Source organism: Taudactylus pleione, unplaced genomic scaffold, assembly GCF_031769625.1.
Source record: "Taudactylus pleione unplaced genomic scaffold, aTauple2 ptg000201l, whole genome shotgun sequence".
Classification (NCBI taxonomy): Eukaryota; Metazoa; Chordata; class Amphibia; order Anura; family Myobatrachidae; genus Taudactylus; species Taudactylus pleione.
Window position 1 is genome coordinate 5,051,202 of NW_028284603.1, and position 27,039 is coordinate 5,078,240.

The following is a 27,039-nucleotide window of genomic DNA, read 5'->3' on the forward strand; positions in this document are numbered from 1 at the left end:
AAGCCTACTTTCTCATGAATAATAGTTCAGACTGCAAAATTGCTTTCTCCAGTTCAGGCCCATTGGGCCTGATTCTGATTCGGAGGCAGCGTCGTCCGTGTCTTTTGCCAGTTGCACGTCTGCGACTTTACGCAAATACCGCTACAAGCCCTTCCCTAGTGTACAGCCGTGTATGTGAATCAGCAACGACTGAGATGCCCACTTTCTGCTTGGTGCATCTTTAGATGCCACCATCTTTCGCACCAAGCTAGATGCAGAATCTTCGTCAGAGTATGGTCTACAACGTTCCTGATTATGTGACTGAGGGGTCTATTTACTAAGCAGTAGTGATGAGCGGTTCGGATTCCTCCGAACAGGTGGAATCCGAGTCCACCCGAACGCAAGTTCGGGTGTTCCCGCCTGACTCGGATTCCACCTCGAGGCCGAACGTCACCCGTCCGGCGTCGGATTCTCGCGAGAGCCGGGTGACGTTCAGCCTCCATAAAAAGGCGCGGCGCCCGGCAGTCGGCGCCATTTCGCGTGTGACGCCGCGTAGTTAGGTAGTGCGCTATCTGTGCTAGTGTTAGATAGATTAGAGTAGGCAGTGTTCTTGCCGCTGTGACTTTACTGGGCATAAGCCCTTTGTGTGTGCTCCGTGACTGGGCATAATAAGCCCACTGTGTGTATGTGTAGTGTACTCACTGTATTATACAAGCTCCGTGACAACTGACAGGGCATAGCCCACTGAGTGTATTATTATACAAGCTCCGTGACTGGGCTTAGCCCACTGAGTGTATACAAGCTCCGTGACAGGGCATAGCCCACTGAGTGTATTATACAAGCTCCGTGACAGGGCATAAGCCCACTGAGTATTATACAAGCTCCGTGACAGGGCATAGCCCACTGTGTCTATTATACAAGCTCCGTGACAGGGCATAGCCCACTGAGTGTATTATACAAGCTCCGTACAGGGCATAAGCCCACTGTGTCTATTATACAAGCTCCGTGACAGGGCATAAGCCCACTGTGTCTATTATACAAGCTCCGTGACAGGGCATAGCCCACTGAGTGTATACAAGCTCCGTGACAGGGCATAGCCCACTGAGTGTATTATACAAGCTCCGTGACAGGGCATAAGCCCACTGAGTATTATACAAGCTCCGTGACAGGGCATAGCCCACTGTGTCTATTATACAAGCTCTGTGACAGGGCATAGCCCACTGAGTGTATTATACAAGCTCCGTACAGGGCATAAGCCCACTGTGTCTATCATACAAGCTCTGTGACAGGGCATAAGCCCACTGAGTATTATACAAGCTCCGTGACAGGGCATAGCCCACTGAGTGTATTATACAAGCTCCGTACAGGGCATAAGCCCACTGTGTCTATTATACAAGCTCTGTGACAGGGCATAAGCCCACTGAGTATTATACAAGCTCCGTGACAGGGCATAAGCCCACTGTGTCTATTATACAAGCTCCGTGACAGGGCATAAGCCCACTGAGTATTATACAAGCTCCGTGACAGGGCATAGCCCACTGTGTCTATTATACAAGCTCCGTGACAGGGCATAGCCCACTGAGTGTATACAAGCTCCGTGACAGGGCATAAGCCCACTGTGTCTATTATACAAGCTTCGTGACAGGGCATAAGCCCACTGAGTATTATACAAGCTCCGTGACAGGGCATAGCCCACTGTGTCTATTATACAAGCTCCGTGACAGGGCATAGCCCACTGAGTGTATTAAACAAGCTCCGTGACAGGGCATAAGCCCACTGAGTATTATACAAGCTCCGTGACAGGGCATAGCCCACTGTGTCTATTATACAAGCTCCGTGACAGGGCATAAGCCCACTGAGTATTATACAAGCTCCGTGACAGGGCATAAGCCCACTGTGTCTATTATACAAGCTCTGTGACAGGGCATAAGCCCACTGAGTATTATACAAGCTCCGTGACAGGGCATAGCCCACTGTGTCTATCATACAAGCTCCGTGACAGGGCATAGCCCACTGAGTGTATACAAGCTCCGTGACAGGGCATAAGCCCACTGTGTCTATTATACAAGCTTCGTGACAGGGCATAAGCCCACTGAGTATTATACAAGCTCCGTGACAGGGCATAGCCCACTGTGTCTATTATACAAGCTCCGTGACAGGGCATAGCCCACTGTGTCTATTATACAAGCTCCGTGACAGGGCATAGCCCACTGAGTGTATTATACAAGCTCCGTGACAGCGCATAGCCCACTGAGTGTATACAAGCTCCGTGACAGGGCATAAGCCCACTGTGTCTATTATACAAGCTCCGTGACAGGGCATAAACCCACTGAGTCTATTATACAAGCTCCGTGACAGGGCATAGCACACTGTGTCTACTATACAAGCTCCGTGACAGGGCATAGCCCACTGAGTGTATACAAGCTCCGTGACAGGGCATAAGCCCACTGTGTCTATTATACAAGCTCCGTGACTGGGCATAAGCCCACTGTGTCTATTATACAAGCTCCGTGACAGGGCATAAGCCCACTGAGTCTATTATACAAGCTCCGTGACAGGGCATAGCCCACTGTGTCTATTATACAAGCTCCGTGACAGGGCATAGCCCACTGTGTCTATTATACAAGCTCCGTGACAGGGCATAGCCCACTGAGTGTATACAAGCTCCGTGACAGGGCATAAACCCACTGTGTCTATTATACAAGCTCCGTGACAGGGAATAAGCCCACTGTGTCTATTATACAAGCGCCGTGACAGGGCATAAGCCCACTGTGTCTATTATACAAGCTCCGTGAAAGGGCATAGCCCACTTTGTGTATATAAGCTCCGTGACTCCAGTTCATAGTGATAAAGTAATATGGATCACAAGAATGAACCGAGAGGAGAGCAGAAACAACATGTAAATGCTAGAATTGCAGCGGCTGGAAGTCCATCACTTTCATCTAAAGCTGATGCTCAAGGGCATAGAGGCTTTAAAAACTTAGGGAACCTGAAATCAAAAAATTTAGATTTCACATGGGTAAAGACAAAAAAAAAACCTCTAAAGACTACTACTATTGCAGAGAAACAGAAAATTGGCAACATACCATTCACCACACGTAGCGGCAAGGAAAGACTCAGGCTTTGCCCTTTATTTCTGAGTGGTGGTTCTGCAACTGTCAGTGAGGCATCTTGTGCCTCTCGTGATGATAAAAGATCTTTTCAATCAGACTATAGAAGTGTGAAAAAATTTAAAACCAATAAGGCAGTAGAACAAACTGTGTTTTTTGAAACACAAATGTCAGAAATCCATGAGGAGAGTCTAAGTGGGTCCTCGAGTGGCATTTCTATGTGTAAGCCTGACCTTTCAGAGAAGCCGCCCTCCACAGTTTCTTTTCCATCTGTAGTTGTGGGGATGAGCAGTATTGCCGAGGACATAGAAATTGAGGATGCCACCGTGGAATTGCAAGAGAATGAGAGGAATATATGTGCAGCTGACGCTGGCACTAATGAGGATGTTGAGGATGAGGATATTATTTGTATAAGTCAGGCACCAGTGGAAGCAGCTCTTGGCCAAGATAAGAAGGCCATTGCCATGCCTGGGCATAGAACCAACAAATCCACATCTTTTGTGTGGAATTACTTTTACCCAAACCCTGACAACGTTTGTCAAGCCATTTGTAGCCTCTGTGAGACCACAGTTAGTAGAGGTAGGGACGTTAAGCATCTAGGAACCTCTACGTTATGACGTCATCTGCAGCGAGCTCATGGCAGGTGTTTGATAACAGAAACTACTGCAAAAAAAATAACAACAAGCAGTCCAGCATTAGCTAGATGCCTTCTCTCTACTAAATCCCAGCACCTGCAATCTCCGCCAACAACACCTTCCTCCTCAATATCCTCAGGAATGATCAGTGGTAGTACAACATCCAATTTGTTAGTGCTAAGTCACGGTGACTCCTCTAATTTCCAGGACACCTCAGAAGAAACTGAATCTTTGAGCGCTAGGCCTGCTGCTGCTGCTGCTGCTGCTGCTGCTGCTGGTGGATCTTCATCCCAGAAGTGGACCAAGAAGACTACTAGTAGTATACCAAAAAAACAATTGACTGTTAAAGAATCTCTTGCAAGGGGAAGCAAGTATGACAGCTCTCACCCTGTCGCACAGCGGATCACTGACGCCATGACAGCTATGCTAATATTAGATCTGCGTCCAATATCCTCAATGCAGTGGGATTTACGCAGCTTATTGAGGTCATGTGTCCCCGGTACCAAATTCCATCTCTGTTTCATTTTAGCAGAAAAGCCATTCCTCGGCTGTACCAGGACGTTAAACAGAACCTAATTATTGGTCTGCAAAATGCTATTGTACCCACTGTCCACTTAACCACAGATATGTGGTAGAGATGAGCGGTTCGGATTCTGTGGAATCCGAACCGCTCCGAACATTGGGGATCCGAGTCCACCCGAACCCTGTTCGGGTGTTCACCGCCTGACTCGGATCCCCGTTCGGGGCCGAACGGCGGCCGCCTGATGTCGGATTCTCACTAGAGAATCCGACATCAGGTCTCCTCGCGTGTAGGGCAGAGCGCAGTGATAGCGCTCTGCCCTACACAGACACAGACACACAGCCGCCAGCGGCAGCTGTGTGTTTGTTACAGCAGCCAATGAGAGTCACACAGACTCTCATTGGCTGCTGCACGGAGGGAGCCGGCTGGAGCTCACACATGAGCTCCGTCTTCCGGCTCCCTCCTCAGCGTGTGACAGAGCGGACGGCGCGGGAGCGGGGATACAGGTAAGTTTTTATTTTTTTATTTGTGCAAGGGCCGGGGGCACTACTGGGGGGGGTCTGCACTACTGGGGGGGCTATACTACTGGGGGGGCCTGCTACTGGGGGGGGCTATACTACTGGGGGGGTCTGCACTACTGGGGGGGTCTGCTACTGGGGGGGCTATACTACTGGGGGGGCCATACTACAGAGGGGCCTGCTACTGGGGGGGGCTATACTACTGGGGGGGGTCTGCTACTGGGGGGCCATACTACTGAGGGGCCTGCTACTGGGGGGGCCATACTACTGGGGGGGCTTACTACTACTGGGGGGGGGCTGCTACTGGGGCAGCCTACTACAGGGGGGGCCATACTACAGGGGGGGCCCATATTACAGGGGGGGCTACTACTGGGGCAGCCTACTACTGGGGGGGGGCTGCTACTGGGGCAGCCTACTACTGGGGGGGCCATACTACTGGGGGGACCATACTACTGGGGGGGCATACTACTGGGTGGCATGCTAATGGGGGGCATACTACTGGGGGGGCCTGCTAATGGGGGGCATACTGCTGGGTGGCATGCTAATGGGGGGCATACTACTGGGGGGGCCTGCTAATGGGGGGCATACTACTGGGGGGCATTCTACTGGGGGCACTGCATAGTGGACCCTACTACTAAGGGGACTGCATAGGGGGCACCACTGCTGGGGGACATTGTGTAAGGGACACCGCTACTGTGGGCATTGTGTAAAAGGGTCACTACTGTGGGCATTGTGTAAAAGGGGCACTACTGTGTGTCGTAACATAAATAAGAGACACTACTTTATGGTGTAATGTGAATCAGGCCCTATGTGCGGTGTATTGCTAATAAGATTGTGCACTGTGACTCCTAGGGCCGTAGCCCACTTTGTAAACAAGTACTGTGACTCTGCTGGCCGTACCCCACTGGGTGGGTGCACTACTTTTCATTTCTGCCACTGCTGATGTGCTTTATACTGTGGTGTCTGTGTCGTTGTGCCGCTGCTTTGTCGCTTAGTAACCAGTCAGCTCACTGCAACCTTTGGCCAATAATGTTGAAAACAATATTATAAGCTGTGATATGGTCTAAATTGACTGGAAATGAATGTTATTGAGGTTAATAATACTCTAGGAAGAAAAAAAAGACCAATTTATGTGATTTTAGCTTTTTTTGTCAATTTTTGTAAAAAAATCCAAATCCAAATCCAAATCCAAAGCCAGTCACCGCAGTTTGGCAAATCCAAATCCAAAGCCGGACGACGAATTAGAACCAAATCCAAATCCGGCAAAAATGGTCCGGCGCACATCCCTAATATGTGGACAAGCGGTAGTGGACAAACTAAAGATTACATGACTGTGACGGCCCACTGGGTGGGTGAATCGCCTTCAGCAGCAGCAGTATCTAACAAACAACACCAGCTCATTCAGAGGCAGGCAACTCTGTGCATCACCGGATTCAATAAGAGGCATACTGCTGACAACCTCTTAGAAAAACTAAGAGATGTCATAGAAACATGGCTTACCCCACTTGGACTCTCCTCAGGATTTGTGATTTCTGACAATGCTACAAATATAGTGAAAGCATTACAGCTGGGTGAATTCCAACACATCCCCTGTTTTGCTCACACAATAAACTTAGTGGTGCAGGGTTTTTTAAAAAACGACAGGGGCGTGCAGGAGATGCTGTCTGTGGCCCGAAAAATTTCGGGACATTTTCGGCATTCAGCAACAGCGTGCAGGAGATTGCAGCACCTGCAAGAGCAGTTTAATTTGCCCTGCCATCAACTGAAGCAAGAAGTGGTAACGAGGTGGAACTCAACCCTGTATATGCTTCAGCGGATGGAGGAGCAGCAAAAAGCCATCCATAGCTATAGGACAAGCCATGACATTGGGAGAGGAGGGGGAATGTACCTTACCCCAGCACAGTGGAGAGTACTTTCTGTCTTGTGCAAGGTGCTCAAACCATTTGAAGTTGCCACTTGTGAAGTGAGTGCTGACACTGCTAGCTTGAGTAAGGTGATTCCCCTGATTTCGCTTTTGGAAAAGCAGCTGGAGAAATTGAAGGATGAGATTAAACAAAGTGATTCCGCAAAGTATACTGGACTGATAGATCAAGTCCTTTGTTCGCTTCGCCAGGATCCACGGGTGGCCAAGATCTTGAAATCTGATCATTATATTTTAGCAACCATTCTTGATCCTAGGTTCAAGTCATATTCTGTGTCTTTCTTTACAACTGACCCAGATCTTAAAAGAACCAAAGCGCTCCTGGTGAGCAAGTTGGCAGCTGAAGTGACACATGGCACTACAATGACGTCTCCTCCTTCGGTTTCTCCAGCAGCAGCCAGAAAAAAATGCACCTTTTCCAAAAGACCCAGTGGTGATGCAGATAAGTCAAGTCAACATTTTGACATCTGGTCGGGTCTAAAAGATTTGCCCAACACCAGTGACACCTCTACCGCAACTCCATCTAATATGATTACCATCCAAAGAATGGTGGAGGATTATTTTCAGGACACCGTACACGTAGACATGTCACAGAGTCCCTTCGAATATTGGAAGAAAAAAAAGGCAATTTGGAGACCCTTGTATAAACTGGCTTTGCATTATTTAAGCTGCCCACCCTCCAGTGTGTACTCGGAGAGAGTTTTCAGTACAGCCGGGAACCTTGTGAGCGAACGACGAAGGAGGCTACTTCCACAAAATGTAGAAAAAATGATGTTCATTAAAATGAACTGGAAATTTCACGAGGCAAACCTTTCCCACCCATCACGTCACAGTACAGATACTTCTGTAATGGTGGATTCCAGCGGGGATGAACTGATATTGTGTGAGGAATCGGATGATGTACACACTGATGAGGGTGAGGATGGCAATGATGGTGACATCATGCCACTGTAGACCTGTTGCCTTTAGTAGATTGGAAGATTTTTTTGTGGGGGCCCAAACAAACCAAGCACTTCAGCCACAAAGTGGCAGTACCTGTCGCTGAAATGCTTTGTTTGTTAAAGTGTGCATGTCCTTTTTAAGATCCAACATAAAGGGTGGGTGGGAGGGCCCAAGGACAATTCCATCTAGCACTACCTTTCATTTCTGTCACTGCTGTGTGGCATAGTTTCATAGATGTGCTTTAAACTGTGGTGTCTGTGCCACTGCGCCGCTGCTCTGACACTTGGTCACCAGTCAGCTCACTGCAACCTTTGGCCAATAATGGTGAAAACAATAATTTAAGCTGTGAGGTGGTCTAAATTGACTGTAAATGACTGGAAAATAATGTTATTGAGGTAAATAACACTCTAGGAAGAAAAAAAAGCCCAATTTATGTAATTTTAGCTTTTTTTGCCAATTTTGGCAAAAAATCCAAATCCAAATCCAAAGCCAGTCACCGCAGTTTGGCAAATCCAAATCCAAAGCCGGACGACGAATTAGAACCAAATCCAAATCCGGCAAAAATGGTCCGGCGCACATCCCTACTAAGCAGTGTTAGGAGACAGAGTGAAAAGTGATAAGAAAGTGTAAAGATGCCAGCCAATCAACTCCCAACTGTCATCTCACAGGCTGTGTTTGAAAAATGACAGTTGGGAGCTGATTGGCTGGCACCTTATCACTTTTCACTCTGTCTCCTAACACTGCTGCAACCACTTCTGTGACACACCTACGACACTCCCATTACACACCCATAAGACGGACTATCTCCGTGCATTTGAATAACATCCTCCCAATCATCACTCAGTAGTCCTCAATACATTTTCAGTACGTTTCCAAGTCCGTGTTTCTCAATTGATACTGCAGCTTTGTATGCGCACACCATTTGACACATCTGATGTGTGTCTTATTTGCGCAGTTGAAAAACATCGGCCAATTGGGTGAATATCGTCATTGTGTCCGATTCAGAATTAGACCCATTGTTTACCTTGCTTTGTGCAAATGCATCTTGATTTCATGCATTGGTTTATTGAGTAAGATGGCAGCAATTTGCAGAGAAACAGAGGTTTTCACAGACATGTACAAAGCCTTGGAGAGAGATAAAGTATCAACCAGTCAGCTCCTGTCATTTTTCAAAAACAGTCTGTAAAGTGACAGTTAGGAGCTGATTGGTTGATACTTTATCTCTCCAAGGCTTGGTAGATCTTCCTCTAAAAGGAGATTGTTGGACCAAGGGTGCTCATTGCAAAGTGTGGGGTAGGTACAGTACAAAACAAAGATTTCATTTTGTGGATGGAGATTATTGGGCCTAATTTAGATTTGTACGGAATGCCGATGTTTTTAGCAAGCAGAGCAATTTTTTGCCACTGCGCATGCGTCTGAGTCACACAACGCATGCGTCATGCTACATTACCGTATTCACATTGTGATTGACAGGCAGGGAGCGTTTGGGGGAGGAACGGGGATTGTCAGACAAAACACGACTGCCCTCATTTCAGGCGCGTATCAAATCCTGCATCTGCGAACCCACAAACGCGAAACATGGCTCCAGCGTCTCAATTACGTCGGCAATAGACTCGCTCAAGGAGTCGATGGTTGCCTGATCTGCGTCCGATGCTGCGTATGTGTGCACAGAAATGTTTTTGGAGTGGCCCTCACCTCCGGGCCCCATAGAAGCCCTATTCCATCTGCTTTTGTAGTTCTGACACTGGACTAAACAGAGCTGTATTTTTTTTGTATTGTGTTTATTGAAAGAAACAAACAATTGAAAAGAGCGAGACACAATTTTCTGGCCTCTCTACAGATTTTCACACATTTGCGACCACTTTCCACAAATCGAAGGCATGAAAATTTCCTTCCACTAAGCACATACTGTATTGTAATCACTGTTTATACAGCTGTAAAGTAGATTATATTACTGTACGATACAATAAGGGTAGAGGTAGCCCACCACCACAATCTGTGGTTATTGTCTGACAAGGTATCTCGTTACGCCTAGGAATTAATGTATAGTATTTCAGGATTATGCTTCAGCCAGTCTCCTGGCTCAAAACCTTCTATGCCGGCTTCCAAATTCAGAGCTGAGTGACCATAAAGTCATTCCCCTTTAATGTAAACGGGTAAAGTGAAGGAGATCACTTAACAGATCTATTGCAGGGTCTGAAACCACAAGTCTTGACAGATGCTCATGTCAGGTCATTATTGTCCATTCTTCATCCTCTGTCTGGGCACAACTTGTGATATGGAGGCTTATTCCAGATTCCACACTGCAAAGAAATGTTAACCTTTTACTGGAAAGCAAGTAACACAATTTGGGAACACTGCTGAATCCTGGGGCACAGAAACATTCTGTAACCTGACTTTTCTAGTTTGTATGAGAGAAATGGAATGATCTGTGCTATGGGTTACACCAAATTCTTTTCCAAATTCTTTCATTTCATTGATGTTCCTGGATGGCACAAAATTCATTTCATGGAAAGCTCAGGCTGTTTGCAGCTTACTAGTACCAGGATAAAGATCAGGTCTTCCAACAACAGCTAACGTAAAATAGAACACCCCTTGTATTTTCCGTTACCTTGAACTTTTTTGTAGGTAAAAATGGGAAAGAATTACAAATTCCAGCTGTGTGAAATGTATATAAATTTATTAAAAGAGAACTCACTGCCATAGGTGTGCGCAGATTCAAGTTGTGTGCAACAGAGCTCCCCGCCCCCTGTTCCCGGTCATAGAATACTCCATCGAGGATATAGACCACTCCTCCATTGATCATAGAGACACAGGGCCTGATTCAGACCCGGACGCTATTTGCGGCCGCTCGCTCTAAAAAAGGGGCCGGATATTTAAATTGAGAGCTCGCTCTTTGCGATGTGAGGACGCCTGTATGTCTGTGCGAGCATCCGCTAAATGCGCTCGCCATTTTTTCATGACGCCCCTTTGCCGTTCGCAAATCACGTCATCTCCTGTTTTTATTAGATTAATCGGGAACATCGAACGGCATCTGAACTGCTCGCAGCGCTTGAGATAGGAATTACTTCCCGTAATCACTGCGAGCAGTTGAGGCTAAAAGACAACCAAGTGACGTGATCGATGACGCTCCTTTGCTAATTATGCACTCCCATTAAACGCCCTTTTGACCGTTGGGCACGCCTGCGTTCGCACAACCACTCCCCCGTTTTCAAGCATCTTCCCCCGTTACCACCCACAAAAGGCACATTCTGTCACTGAAAATAGCTGCCCCTCCGTGTTTTACGAGCGCACGATTTCTGACCGCAATGACTGGTTTGCGCATGCACATTGCGAACCATACGCATGCGCAGTTGTGCAACCATCGCTCAGAGCGAGCGTGCGGACGCTTACGAGCGGGTCTGAATCAGGCCCACAGATCACACTCACCCCGGGGCATTGTCCATTCACCTTCTTCCCCCCCAGCCAGGCATTGACTACTCATTTACCTACTCCTCCTAGACACAGACCCCTCATTCACACATACCGGACAAAGAACACTCACCTGATTTCTGGATCTTCTTCCATGCTAAACTGCGGACACTCTGCAATAGGGATGGCCATCGGTCACCATCAATGGTACCATTGGTGGATGACATTGATGATATGAAACCATCAGCTGTGAACCACCGATGGTGATCCCTGTTTTAATACTGGCCAGGCAGAGGGTCAATAATATAGAATTTTCCTACCAAAAGGACTTAGGACCTCATTCAGAGTCGGTCGAAACGGCCGCACGGTCGTACGGGAAAAGGGGCCGGATATGCAAATGATTCCCTCGCAAGTTGCGTCCCTAAGTTCGGATCGGCTGCTGGCCGAACAAGGGGAGGAAGCGGCCGGAAGACAAAAAAATACGCCCCCTTCTCGTACGCATTACACGTCATCTCCGGGAATATAAGGATTAATCGAGACCATCGGAACTGGTCGTAGAGCTTAAGGTTGACCATACCCTCTCTTAAGCTCTACGATCATATCAGTGTAAAAACCTCCCATGTCACATGTGCCATGACGCTACTTTGTTAATTATGCACTCCCATAAACCGTATGCACTCCCATAAAACGCCGTTCGCATAATTAGGCACGCCTGCGTTTGGATCTCCACTCCCCCATTTTCAAGCACCTTCCCCTGTTACCACCCACAAACGCCTCAATCTGTCACTCAAACTACCGACCTGGCTGTGTTCAAGGAGAGAGAAATTTCTGATTGTAGCGGCTAGTTTGCGCACGCGCATTGCGAACTTTACGCATGCGCAGTATAGCGAACATCGGTGGCGTACGACCGTGCAGCCGCTTCGGCCGACTCTAAATGGAATCCTCAGAGTGCTTTACATTTGCATTTAAAACCCCCCCACAAGATACAAAATAAGCTTAACAGAAAAGAGAACGAAGCATTTGGGTAGTATTTTGTTTAGAAACTAAAGGGACATGCATGCATAAACAGGTGAGTCTTGCTTCTGTTTTTGAAGGATTTTAGAGTGGAGGCCTTTCGAACTGTGCAGGGAAGTGAGGGCCTGATTCAGAGACAGAGCGCTTGCTCTGAATCAGGGTTTTTTTTTTTTTTTGTGGAACGGCCTTCTGGCCGATCGCATAGCTGTGGGTGACCACCCACAGCTATAGCGAGCGGCCAGGTTGATGGTCGCGATGGTCTTGTGGTAGGGTCTCGTGGTCGCAAGCACCAGAGAGCTTCTGGCTCTAATAGAGCCGGAAGCTTTCCCACTGACATCACTGGTGATGTCAGTGGGGCCGCCCACAAACGGCAGGCGTTCGCTTGGGAACGCCTCCGTTTGTGAAGCCACCCCCCGGCCACGCCTACCGAACGGGGCGAGCTGTCAATCACCATCGACAGCTCGACCCCTTTGGTGCGAGACCCGGAGCGACGGAGCACCCGTGGGCAAACATCAACCCGGTTGCGAGCGCTCAGCGCTTGCGACCGGATCTGAATCAGGCCCTGAGTTCCATAGAGTTGGAGCTGCAAAGCTAAACGCGCTGTCCCCAAATTAACTGAGGGGCATTCGAGGTACTGCTAATAGACCTTCATCTACAGATCACAGTAAGCGAACAGAGCAGTAAAGAGTGAGAAGCTGCTTCAGGTACATTGGGCCCTGGTTATGTAGGGGTTTGAAAGTCAGTAAGACTATCTTGAAATAGATTTTCCATCTTACAGACATCTAGTGGAGGGAGAAGAGAATGGGTGCTATGTGGCTGCAACAGGACTGGTTAGTTAATAGCTTGAAAGCTGCATTTTGTATCAGCTGCAAGCGGTGCAATTCTTTTGTTGGGAGACCCAGGTAGTGGGCATTGCAGCTTTCTAAGCATGATTATACAAATGCATGTATGACTTTAGGCAGATCTTCTGGGGGAATTTATCTAGTTCATTATTTAAAATGATAGGTAGAATCTGATTGGATGATATGGACAACACCTTTACTTTTCCTTTTAAGAATGTTTCATAGCTCTCCCTTCAGTGTGAAGTAGGGCTAATGGGTATTGCAGGTGTGATGTTACCCAAAGTGTCAAAAGTGTTGCCACAGGGAGATGCAGGTGCCCAGTGTTGGGTGTGATGCAAATATCATCGTGGCCCAGCCCCCTGCACTGCGTTGCCACAAACTGTGGCATCATGACAATGTTGATTCGTAATAATTCAAAAGATTACCCCTTATCCATGGGCGTAACAACCATAGGTGCAAGGGGAGCATCTGCTATGGGGCCCAGAGCTTAGGGGAGCCCGACGCCCTTGTCAGAGTTACATGTGTAATATACATTTTTCACCATTAGGTGGTACATATGGGCCCTTACAAACTTTTGCAATGGGGCCTTCAAATACCTAGTTAAGCCCCTGCCCTTACCGCCCATATCAGTAGGATGTGGACAAGATGCGGGCAGGTGATCTGCTCTTCTGGGGGTCCATGGATATTACACAAAATGTGTGAGTCTCCTGGCTGCTCTATGCAAATGCTTGTATCAGCCCTTCCCCTGGTATACGAGTGCATCTGAATATGAAAGGACTGAGACGCCCACTTTCAGTGTCTCTGTGTGCTGTAACACCGTTGTGCAAATCTTCAATACTTCCACCAGCCCTGTCAGGTGGAGTCTCACTGTCTGACTCTGGCCTCCTGTGGTAGTGGTTGTGAGTCTGGGGACTGTCACAACTCTCGGATGGCAAATGGATGCAACCCATATTTGGGGATTGGAGTGACCTATTTCTGAGGCGCGGAGTCTAATGTGCCGGTGTTGTTTACCAGGAACCCTCGCAAGAGGGTATGGGCTTGGCTGCGTCCGACACACAGGTCGCACCCTCAGATTAGGTTCCCCTATACAATTGCTGGTGTACTCTGGATGGAGCGGAGAAGATTTTCAGCATAGTGTACAGGCAGGGTCAGAACCAAATGGACAACAAGGTACCAGGGAGAAAATGTGTGCAAGTCGCAGAGGATAGTTAAGGTCGAACTAGATTACCAAACGCAGTACCAGGGATTAGACAGAAGCAGGTCAGACACAAAGCCAGGGTCAGCAACAAATTTGCAGAGGCTGATTGCAGGAATCCTCTAATCCGTGCAGCTGGTGATTTCACTGAGCTGGATAATAGACTGCAACTGATGTTTGCTGAGTAAAGCTGCATACACACACAACGATTTTGTTACCAACGATTTTCTGAACGATTTTCTGTCAGATTATCTGTCAGATTTTTTAAAGTGTGATGGACGATTTGTTTGAACTACAAACGATTATTTCATATTCCCTTAATGAGAATCGTTCAGTTGGTCAGTCTGACTGAACTACAAATGTGAACGCGCATGAACGATAATCGTTCATCGTTTTAACTCAGAAAGTGAACGATTTTTTTAACGATTGAACGATATCGTTATCGATAATCGTTCAAGGAATCGTTGTGTGTATGCACCTTAAGTTCACTGGAACAGCTTGTGATTCCTAAACTGGAATACAGCAGCACACAAATCAGGACACAGAAACTGTAGATAATGAGCCAGATGGCAGTGATGGTTTTCTGCACAAAGGAGCCACAGGATAGAACTAACACTAGGAAGTAACTCTTTGCTCTGGCACCAGTGGGAGTTCTCACAGGGGATATGAATCTGCTGCAAGTCCCTGATAGGCTGCTGAGGTCAGCTGAGGCAGGAGCACTCCCACTGGAAGAATGCTATCAGCTGACATAGTGTATGATGGTGATGTCAGTGCATGGTGCTCGAACAAGGTTAGGCAGAAATCCTGACCTGCAGCAAATGGCAAAGTAAGTCACACAATTTGAGTGTGACAGGGACGCAGCTGTTTGCACTGTCGCCCACAACACTCCCATAACATGCCCAAAGGTGCACTTTTTTGACATTCACATCTAGCCACCTCCCAGTTAGGGAGGCCAATCCCGGGAACGGGATTAGGGGGAATCCCGGGATTTTGGCCTAAAAATGGCCGTGATTGAAAGCCTCCAATCCCGGGATTCGGGTTTGGCCTCCCTAGCGGTGACTAGAGAGGTTTGCCTGACTCCCTCCCTAGTCACTGCTGCCAGGCTCCTGGCTGCTGTGTGCACTGGGAAGGTGGGCAGGGGGACGCAGAGCTGTGCAGCGTGACCTCTGTCACGCTGCGCTGCCATGTGCCGGCACTGCAGGAGGGCCCGCCCAACCCTCTACACGGATGGAATATAGTGTCCTAGTGTAAAACCCAGCCGCCCACCACCTGGGGCTGAGCGGCGGGCATTTTTTTTAAAACAAAGCCAATCCCGGGTATCCCAGAAATCCCAGGTATACTGGGAATCCTGGGATTGACGTTTTTTCAATCCCGAATCCCGTGATTGAAAAACAGCCCGGGATTGGCCTCCTTACTCCCAATCACTACCCAGGAATGCCCATCACTTTTTTGCCCCATTTCTGATGCCATCTGTCCCGACAGCAACAGGACCTTTGTGCATACACTCTGTTTCACACATGCGACGTAGGGGTTTTTAGAGAATGCACAGTTGGTAAAAATCGCTCAACTATATGAACATTGGCATTGCATGACCCCAACTCTCTCAGAGGTTAGATACATCTCCCCCTTTGTGTGATGTAAAAGTTTATGTACTTGCCGACTTTTTATTTGTAGATGATCATTCCGGGGGGTGGGACAGGGTTCTTTGAATCATTAATTAGGCCCAACTCCCCATCACGGCAAAATGCATTGATTCATGGATCCGCGGGGAGGGGGGGTAAAATGATTGCGTCATTGCCCCTCTCCTGCCCTACAGACCTGCAATTCACAGTATTATCTCCCCATCCTGCCCACTTCATTAGGAAGTAGGCGGGAGATCCACCCAATCTTCTGGGGGTCAAGGAGACTGCCTCAAAAATGGGGAGTCTCTTCTGAGAGCGTAGGTAAGTATGTGTATCAGTAAGAAGGAAATACTATGCCTTTTCTATTATCTGCCCACTCTTTTATTTTTGTTACATTCAGGACTCACAATTAGCATTAGACAAGATGCTTTGCTGCTTTTGTGTTCCTGTGATTTTCAGCTATTCTAATTCTGTAATTATATTTGATCAACAGTTTAGAATCATGTTTAGAATAGGTTTTAATTTGAAAACAAGACCGGTTCACAGGACTTCGTATCCCAGAGAAAGAAAATGCAGTAAATCCCTTGAAGCCGCAGTGTCTTTTGTGTAATGTTGTGTAATTCCTACATACAGCTCTTAAACCGATTTGTAGACACAAGCAGAGGCATTCGGGAAGTGTGCCAGCCTGCAGTTACTGGATTGCTTGGAAGGTGTTGCCAAGCTAACCAGACCTAGGGAACCTTATAATACATACAGTTCTTCTGGGTTACATTCCTATCTGATATTACATTACCAACCTGGTTTTGCCTTTAAACTAATTGCTGCTTTTAATCTAGTGACAATCTCGCAGGAATAGTGACGGATTCCGCAAAATGGGGCATTTTGTGCAATTTTACTGTCTGTAAGCAATTAATTTAAACTTGCCCTAACAAACAGCGATGGCCCATTTATATGTAATGTTGTATTCCAATGGGCGTTTACTAAACAAAATTATTTTTTTAAAGGATAATCCACCTTTTTAGAAAAAAAAATAAATTAAAAAATTAAACACACCCGTATTCATACGGGCCCAAATTCTTTAGGGTTCTTTACAGCAAAGAAAATGGAGATAAAAGGAAAGTTGGAAAATAAGGCTGGGGGATACTTTTTAAAAAGGTGGAATTCTCCTAAAAATACAGTTATTTTTTTTTTAACATGAGCATGTTGCCCCCTGCTACTTTGAAAGGCGGAGACTGTAGAACTGATGTGAGTCTGTACACATTGGGCCTGATTCAGTAAGGATCGCTATTGCGTTCGCAGCTGCAAATTTGCACGGAACGCAGCAGCGAAAGTATGCTAATGCTTTCCAAAGCTCTTACTCACATCCGTCCAATTTCGCTCTTCTGTCTAAACATCGGTACCATTGACGCACAGTTACACAGCATTTACACCAAGTCTAACCAGCCGCAGAGACTGCAGTCTCCTCACACGCAGTGGGCTCTCAAGCTGCGTATGCAATTGCTGTGGATAATCTATGCACGCCGAAGCAACAACGTTCAAACGGACAGGCACGCCTGCAAGTTTCCGACCTCTCCTCGATCACTACCCTCAAACGCTCACATACTGTCACTCACTCTGCAATGGATTCCTCTGTGCATACGTAATCCATACTTGCCTACCATCCCGGGACCTGCGGGATGCTCCCGATTTTTCGGGTACCCCCCACACTCCCGGGAAAGTAGGTACTTCTCCCTCATTCTACCCACCTCCTGGCTTTGGTCGGATTGTTCACAAAGTCGTGTAATGGATAGGCCGCTTAAGAAATACTCCTGAAACTGTGCAGGTTCCGGCCCTGTATATCTCATTTTAATAATCTCGCTGATTACAATGAACTCTCCTTTCTGCGCTGCTCCATATAATGAGGATTCTTCTTGTGTGGAAATGGTGAGCCTAAATGCAGTATTAGTAGATTAACTTTACTGGCTTGTAAGATGGAGCTGTACAAAATATAAAATATAAATATTACTAAAGTTTTCATGTCTCCACCAAGACCCATTTGGTACATTGTGATGTGGACGGAAGCATTATGATCACTGGTCAGATTATTTGGAATCTGCAGCAGAGAACACAGCTGACGAAGCAGCACCAGCTTGATGCAAGACATTATTGAGCAGGTATTATGAGACGAGTGAAAACACCTATTTATTTTAAGGGGAAATATTGTCTATTTTGGGTTTAGTCTCACTTTGTTTGGAAACATACTCTAGAAAATATGTAATTATTTGTTAGCGATAACCATAATTCTACAATTTACATTAAATTGTAAATTAAAAAAAAAAAATAAAAAAAAAATATATATATATATATATATATATATATATATATATATATATAAAAAAGAAACTAGACAGAATTTTAGGGTTATTTTCCATCACCATATTCTATGTTTCTATGCATCAAAGATTTCCAAAATACAAGACATCCCTCTCAACTGCTGCTGGCTAATTTTTGCACTTTTTTTTTTTATAATACTTTTATATTGTAAAATAATTTTGAGTAACTGGGACTTTTGTGTAGTCCCATTTAGAGAGGGATTGGCCAATACCCATAATTACTGCTAATAAAATGTAAGATTATTATATGACATGCCTAAATGGGGAAAAAAATAAAATAAAAGTATTTTCCTCTACTATGCGTCCCTGGAAGCCCAGATTCCCAGATGAGGTGCCTGTTAGAGGTTTAGTTGAACCATTATTACCCAATAGTAGTGCTTTGTTCTTTGTCTTGCAGTCTCCTCCATGCTTACTGGTGGAATTGGCTAATTGTCTTTTGACCTAATTGGTTGAGCTTAGCTCTGCAGTGCAGGACTGTAAGACCCCATTCTACCTGCACCCTCTTACAATTGTGCAGACAGTCCTGCAAATGATCTCACCTGCAAACCAGGTAGACAAGCACATATAGGGAAATATTCGTCAACAGGGGCCAGGTGGCTCCTGATAATTAAGCATCCAACTTGCCGTGAGTTGTAGCGAGGACACTTAAGTACTGGAGAAATTCTGTATTGCTCAGGTGCAGGGACAGCTGCTCCAAAAAGCAATTGTCCCCATGATCCATAACTTTGCTACAGATGTAGCAGTGGTGCTTACCCCTGCCGACCCGGCTGACTACGTATGCATGCGCACATCCACAGGTCTCACAATATGGAGGCGGCAGAAGTATTCACTTGGACTCCTCATCGCAACCCCAGACCTCCTTTCCACAGAAGGAAGCAGTTGCCACGGGAATCAACGCCATCTGAAGATGGCATTGGTTCCTGCAAGCAACTTTTCATTTTTCTGAGTGTGCTGAATACCCATTGAGCCCCTAATAAAAAATAGGCCTGTTGCAAAAAACATGTGGAAACTAGAATTTCCGTGTGTGTAACGTGCCTATGAGGGATCATGAATAGACCCTACTAGTCGTAAAATGGCTCTTTGGTCAACACTTATCCCGCTCCACCAGTTATGTGAGTGATCAGGGCATGAAATATATGGTAGGGATCGCTATAAAAAGAGGACAGCGGAGGGAACGACTAGCGACCAATAGGAGACAGATAACCACTATAAGGACCACTTGCTCCAAATGGAAGCCGACTGATGCCAATTTGCATTTCTGGAATAATATAAAGTGTGTTTGCTAAATGTATCCATAAATCACAAACAATATGTCAGACATAAAGTAACTTGCTGTGGATGGTAATGATGCTTTGTTTTTAGAGAGTAGGTGCTTGCCCTTCCCAGAAGAATAATAGGCGAATGGGGAGTGGGTCCTCAGATGAAAACATAAGTACAAGAAAAATTAAGGTAAATGTTTCCATTGCAGATTATAATATGTGATATAGTTTAATACATTCAAAATGTATTGTGGTTATTTTCTTTTGTTGTTGTTGTAAGTAAATTTCTAGAGTGAACTTTAAAAAGTTTGACTTTGGCTTCTTGTAGTTTGATGCTTTTTGTATAAAATATGCTTTAATGATAACAGTCCAAAAATTACTGTTAGAGAATGGACCTGTACACACCCTAAGCCCCCCCGGGGGTGCCTAAACCTAACCCCCTGCCCACACCCTAAACCTAACCCTCCTGGTGGGGGGTGCCTAACCCTAAGTCCCCCCGGGGGTGCCTATATCTAACCCTCCTATCCGCGCCCTAAATCTAACCCTCCCGGTGGGGGGTGCCTAACCCAAAGTCCCCCCGGGGGTGCCTAAACCTAACCCCCCTGCTTGCACCCTAACCCTAACCCACCTGGTGGGGGGTGCCTAACCCTAGGTCCCCCCGGTGGTGCATAAACCTAACTCCCCTGCCCGCACCCTAAACCTAACCCTCCTGGTCGGGGGTGCCTAACCCTAAGTCCTCCCGGGGGTGCCTAAACCTAACCCCCCTGCCCGGACCCTAAACCTAACACTCCTGGTGGGGGTTGCCTAACCCTAACCCTCCCTCCCCCTAGCCTAACCCTAACCCTCCCCGGGGGTGCCTACATCTAACCCTCCAACCCCCCCCCCCTCCGCGGCTAACTCTAACCCTGTCCCTGCTTACCTTCGTTCGGGAAGCCGTCTGTCGGCATTCCGTCGTCGGGCTAAAGATAGGCATTGAGATTTCGACGCCTATCTTTAGTCCTATGTCGGGATTTCGACACCGGGATTCAGTCTGACGGCTTCCCGGGTGTCGCCATTATAACTACATCCCGTACAGACATCCTTTCTGACCGGTTTTTGCTTTGTAACAATTATGGTTTTGCCTGCAACATCCAGAAGCATTGTTGCTCTGTAAGATACAATGATTTACAATATATATCTCATATATAGTCATGAATTTACATATAATAATAATAATAATAATAATAATAATAATAATAATAATAATAAATAGTAGAGTAGATTTTTTAAGTTTTATTATTTTTTTCTTGGAATATATGAAAAAATGAAAAAATTTCCCGAAATGTTCTGTTAATAACTTGGCGAGGTTTACAGCACCTGCCAGAGCTGATTCAGATCTCAGCTTGTCGGAGTTATATTGAGCACAGTGTGATCGTATTAGAGCTGTGTACCCAGAATATTAATTATCTTAGGGTATAATTGTATCACCATGCAGCCTACAGTGTAAATGTGGAGTAACCCTTAGCACCCATTAGACATTTTCACTGTCATTGTCTGGTTTTGCCAACAAACAGTACATTTCCTGACATGTTTTGAAATTTAAATCCATCATTAAGACAAAACTATGGGGTAGAGCAGCTTGCTATGCAGTATGAAACCAGCCTCATATAAGCTGCACTTTCAGTCCCAAACTGCAGGATTTACTGCTTACTAGAGGCTGGAAGCTTAAACCACATGTATGACAGACAGTTTGTCGCTCCTTAAACCACATCTGGTTTTGCCCCATATGTGCTAATCAGCATCATGCCCTATTATCTAGGGGGATGCGAAAACTACATCAGCCCCACATTCATAGATGACTGCCCTAATAGTGCCGGGCCATCCTTGTAGCCTGACTTGTGGATACCTACAGTAGGTGATTCTGTGACAATAGAGTCCAAGCACTAAGCGGCTATACTAGTGTATGCATAAACTCACAGATCATGACTTCATGCATGCTGGAGTTTGTACAATTAGAAGCACCAGCATATTGGAGCTTGTAGAACTACAAGCACCAGCATACGCATAGGTACAAATGCGTAATAGCACTTGTAGTTAAACAAAAGTGCACTACAAATGTTACCCCCAAACAACTAAACTAAACCCATAGGTGACTAAATAATGCATAGAGCCCTCATAGGCAAATTAATGATTCATAGTGCCCCAAGTATTATTAAAACAATTAGTTATAAATTAATTGTGCCGTTGTACTACAGAATTAAATATGATCTTCTTAATTTCTTAATAAATGTCCCTCCTGACTAAATACTTACCTAAAATCTTCTTTTCTTGCTCTGAACTAATACAAAGGGAAGATGGATAATCCATATGGGAGATTAGAGACTACTCCCAACCCAGAATTAAATAATCTCAGGTGAGCCCGCCTACTTAATAGCTATGCAGCCAATCAGCAGCGGACTCTTAATACTAAAGGACTGAGTGGTGTAAGAGGCCACTCTTTATTGATTAAGTAGGTGGGCTCACTGGAGTTTAACTCATCAAGTGTTCTTATGGCTTATTTTCCATCCATGGTGGGGGGGGTCCTCTCCCACAAATCTGATATGATTTTGCAAAAGAATCAGTCATTATAGTGTGTCTCTCATATATATTTGTCTTACAGCTACAAACGTCTTTCCCACCAATACACCTCAGTCTTATCTCCAACGCTAAACCCCTGGATAAGAAAACCAAGGACCATGCATCAAATTCAGATCTCTCTAGACAAACGCGAGGAGAAAAAATCAATTTGCCGCAGGTGGAAAAAGCGTCAGAGAAAGCCTCTAAGCCTGCTAAGTCATTCCCTGACAAGTGTAAATATCCCAAGGATTATGGATGCAACATTACCAATCTGGTAAGCATTCCTACATTCCCATGTGAGGGACAAAAGGACTGTAGACAGGAAAAGCAAACATGGCTGGAGGTTCCAATTCCCAAAGCCGCCTCGGAACGATTGTCTCCTGAGCTTGCCAAGGTCCCAGATTGCCAGTCCTGCAAGAATGAGAAGAGAATCAGAAGTAATTATGACAAGATCCTTTTGCAGACAAAGATAGAAAAGGAGGCCTTGCAAATGAAGGTCAGTGAGTTAGAGGACGAGCTGAGAAGACGAGAAGAAGTTAGTGAGAACGCAGAGGTAGAACAAGATGCTGTCTCTATCAATGTGGTGAGTAGAACTTACATTAACCACGTGTTCACTCACGTTGTAAAATGTATTTATTTTAGGTGGAGTTTATTAAGATACAGGTCATATTAATCTTCTGTACAGCCTTACCCCAATCTGGCAGGTCCTCTGTAGGCGGCAGATGTGCTGGTGCAGCAACGTTCCCTACTTCTCTTCCCTACAACTATATGTGTAATAATATATGCTGTACTGAGTTGTAACAACACCATAGTAGAAAAGGAACGCACTGCTTTGAACACTGATATTTACTTAATTGCAGATTTTGAAAAGTGGAGATGTTGCCAATAGCTACCAATCAGATTTTGCTTAACAGTTATCTAGCACCTTCTAGAATAGCTAGAATCTGATTGGCTGCTATGTGCAAAATCTCCACTTCTAAAAACCTGCACTTTAGTAAATATACCCCTTAGAGCCTGATTCTGAGTTGCGTGCACAGCGATCGCATCCACGATTGCATTACGTGCGTGGAAATCACAAATGGACTCCTGCAGGCACATAGCTCGAGGCTGCACCACTCCCATAAACATCCAGAGCAAAGAGCAAGTATCATCATTATCACCCAGACTTATACTTGACCGTGCTGGGCACAGAAGATCAGTCAGAAAGAAGTGGGCGCACAAACCAGAAGCACACCGGAACTCCACAGACATGCCCGCAGAACACCCCTTCCACATTAGAGTATGTACAGTACACATGCCTACTTAATGCCCACTGACAGAAATGTACTCGTAAGTGGAGAGCATTGCCACTTGCGTAACGGTCATAATAACTACATACAGTACATAATGTTCGAAGCCAATGTACTCTATTGAACATTTACTTTTTTAATGTTTGCAAGTCCAGATAGGGTTTGCATGTTCCCTCAGTGGCTAATTGTGTAATACTAAGGGGTCTGTTTACTAAGCAGTGTTAGGAGACAGAGTGAAAAGTGATAAGATGCCAGCCAATCAGCTCCCAACTGTCATTTTTCAAACACAGCCTGTGAGATGGCAGTAAGGAGCGGATTGGCTGGCACCTTATAAATTTTCACTCTGTCTCCTAACACTGCTTAGTAAATAGACCCCTTAAACTCTCTTTGCCCCACAGCACAGAACTTTTCAGCCTACAGATGTGTCCACATACATCTTACCTCCATGTGCTACAAGTCACATTAAACATATAGTGTGAGCGCTGTGCGACTCTGCAGCGCCGAGCATCTTTTCATCCAACTTTTTACCGTCAAATGCGGCTATGACACTGTAACGTAGCATTTCGCATGCAGATACACCCGCAGTCGCACACAGAATATAGGCATGGGACATATTTTAATCAGTAGAAGCTGCTTGTGCGTCCTTATTCATAATAAGATACATTTGACAGTAAAAAGTCACAGGAAAAGACGCTTGGTGCTACCGAGTCATGGCGCGACTAGAAGGGCTGTTTAATGTGCAAGGAAATAAGATGTATGTGGACACATCTGTACATCTAGTTAATTCCTGATGTTCATACCACGATTCCGGTTTGGGCTTTAAAATAAAGGCAAAGAAAATGGTTGAAGGAACCAATACATCTTTTGTGTATACTCAATATGACTTGATTTTATCACTTTGATTTTGGCTTAGGATCAGACAAATGAAGGCTGTCTCATCATGGAAGGCTGTGAAAATAATCCCAGTAATATATGTGCTATTGATTGGGAAAAATATAGAAAACTGGAAAAGAGTAACAAAGACAAACAAGAGAAGATTGTGAGTAATTTTAACGTATATGGTGGGACAGCCAGAGCAGGGGCGGGGACAGCCAGAGCAGGGGCGGGGACAGCCAGAGCAGGGGCGGACACTGAAGTGATTCGGGTCCATTAAACTAGCATTATAATAAATGTTTGTCATTTGTACATTTTGCCTACATTAAAACAGTTTACCCCACAGAACTGTCTGCTGATAGAAATTGAGAAACTAAATGCAACCCTCAATACAAGAGTGCATGCTGAAAGAAACCAAGAACAACTGTTTAACAGTAAGAAAAGCAAATTAGTTTGTGATGTGGAAGACTTAAAGTCACAGCTTGAGAAAGCGAAAGAGCGTGAAAGGCTGAAAGTCTCCTGCCTGGAGAGAGAGAAGGTAAAATGGACGTGACACATCATGTCAAAGGGGTGCCGTAAATCTTTATTTTCTATGGTACCACTCAATGTAACCAAATATCACCTGAGCATTTATACCTTAAACAGGAAGGAGACCTTATTATATTTAGTGACTATCTATTATTTCATCCCATTGCTGATTCTGTGCCTTCTGATCTGATTTGAGAGATGTTTTATCATCAAACAAAATGTGCAATTGCATCTCTGTCCTTGCTATGCAGACGGAGGCTGGGATTAACAAGATGACTGTTGCTATCAAGGTCGTACATACTTCAGTACACGGTAAAAGTCCCTGTATTATCTTTCCTTTTTGTTCTAAGGAAATACAGGAGAAATCAATTTGTTATATCTTTGTGAGATTCTATTCCCTGATTTAGACAATATATCATTTGAGAAAGGTACTTCAAGTAATACGATAAAAAGACACATTTCTACCAACTATTGATGGACCTTAAGCAAGCGACTAAATCCAGAGTAAATAGAATACATAGAATAAAATAAATCCAGGATTTAGAAAGTTATCCAGAAACTCTTGGTAGAGATTAGAAAGTGTGATCTGTCTCAGAAGTGTTTTTCTTCCCAATGGACAAAGCAGGTTTGAGCTAAATTGGAAAGTTATGTTACCAAATAGTTATGGGGCATGCTCCTTTTTACACGTACAGTCCTATGGAGCATTTTGGGGGAGATGTGTCAAACTTTCTAATGAGGACAAGTGGAGGTGTTTCCCATATCAACCCAGTACCGTAACAGGGCTTAAAGGCGCCCAGTGCCGTAACAGGGCTTAAATGCGCCCAGTGCCATAACAGGGCTTAAATGCGCCCAGTGCTGGCCCGCCCCCTTGGCACCCAATGTCATTATGTTACGCAGAGAGGGTCGGTGCCAGCAACATTGGTAAGTGCAGGGCTGACTGGAGGATCTTGAGGACTGCAGGGAGCCTGTCTGGAGCATCTATAGGACCGCAGTGGTGATCCTGGCTACAGTTTGCCATTCCAGCCACCCTGCTCGCCAGACACAAGGGCCGTGGGGCTGCGACGGTACTGCCCATAGAGCCCTGAACTCTGTGCTGTGGCACCAGTTGCACACCCCTAGTTACTGCCCTGTATTAACCAATCAGTTTCTAGCTATCATTTATCTTGTACGTTTTTAAAAATGGTAGATATTATCTGATTGGTTGCTATGGACAACTCCTCCACTTTTCCTATTTAGATGGTATGACACAACTTCCCCTTAGTCTATCGACATTGTCTATCACAGTAAGTTGATTTTACACTTAGAACCATATTCAATTAGAGGCAAAGTTTTCGCCTGTTTGACTGTTCGCTTCATTCGCCTGTTTCAGAGGCGAATTTATTCTGTGCTCGTCCCCGCTTTTTGCCTAATTCAATTGCAAAACAGTCAAAAACGGAAATAGGCGAATGCGGAACAGGCGAAAAGTACTGAAAGAATTGGGGAAATCAGTCTATACCCCAGAAAAAGATATATTAACCTAGGGAATCAATATAGATGTGTACTAATAGCCCTAATAAAACTATTTTGCGTACTTAAGTTGTGTAAATTGCTTGCTATTAGCGTCTTTGTAAAAGTGGTGAAGAATGGCATAAAGCTGTATTTTTTGGTGAAAATAAGTAGTCCTGTCAAATTTGGGGTACATGAAAATGGGTACTAGCATATTTTTATGTCTCTAAAGTGAACATTTAAAAAACATGAAAAATCCACCTGCTGCATGCACCTGCAATCCCAAAATCACCTGACCCATACTTGGGGACCTCCAAGAAGTCTATTTCGATACTTTTAATGTTTATCCCCCCACTTTTTAAATTTTCACCCCAAAAATGACATGTCTGTTTTGGGGTGTTCTTAGGTTTTTGTTTCTGTTTTTTTTGCGTATTTGTCCTTTGGGGGGCTGTCCCAAGGGGTCTGAGTTGTTTCCCCATGTTTGCACCCCAAAATAAAGATTTTGCATTTCTTTTCACCAGCTATTGATTGGAGAATCATTTTTGGAGAATTGTTTCCACTTAGGCGAAATTGTCCTGGAATTGAATTTGTTGAATTTTTTTTAGGCTAATTTTTCGCAAAAAAACAGGCGAATATGGCTTTTCGTCTCTAATTGAATTCCCCTATTAGTGTATAGTGTAATACAATCTAGTAAAAGTGAACATCATAAGTCTGTGTAAAAGATGTGTAGCAGATACAATAAATGTCAGTGCTGATTGGTATATCCCAATGAGACTCTATGGGGAGAGCCAACACTTATAAAGCAGTAAAACGTAACATAAGAGCCTTTTCCGGAGGTCCTTCTTTGCGCAAAACAGCCCCTGGATTATTATTCCCTGCACTATACTTTATTAATGTGGAAGGTTTTTTTTATGCATTTCTGATTTTCT

At 45.2% G+C, this 27,039-nt stretch overlaps 1 protein-coding gene across 4 annotated transcripts in view; it reads left to right on the forward strand.

Moving 5' to 3' along the window:
• Positions 1–27,039, forward strand: part of LOC148518169 (uncharacterized) — an 81,481-nt gene that overhangs the window by 35,223 nt on the left and 19,219 nt on the right. For 3 of the 4 annotated variants that reach the window (XM_088477485.1, XM_088477486.1, XM_088477488.1), the window contains exons 2-6: positions 17,739–17,862; positions 19,444–19,530; positions 21,979–22,518; positions 24,138–24,263; positions 24,432–24,635. In XM_088477485.1, the coding sequence (XP_088333611.1) occupies positions 17,842–17,862; positions 19,444–19,530; positions 21,979–22,518; positions 24,138–24,263; positions 24,432–24,635 (978 nt within the window). In that variant the 5' untranslated portion in view covers positions 17,739–17,841. The remainder of the gene's footprint in view (positions 1–17,738; positions 17,863–19,443; positions 19,531–21,978; positions 22,519–24,137; positions 24,264–24,431; positions 24,636–27,039) is intronic. The other variant, XM_088477487.1, reaches the window with a different exon arrangement.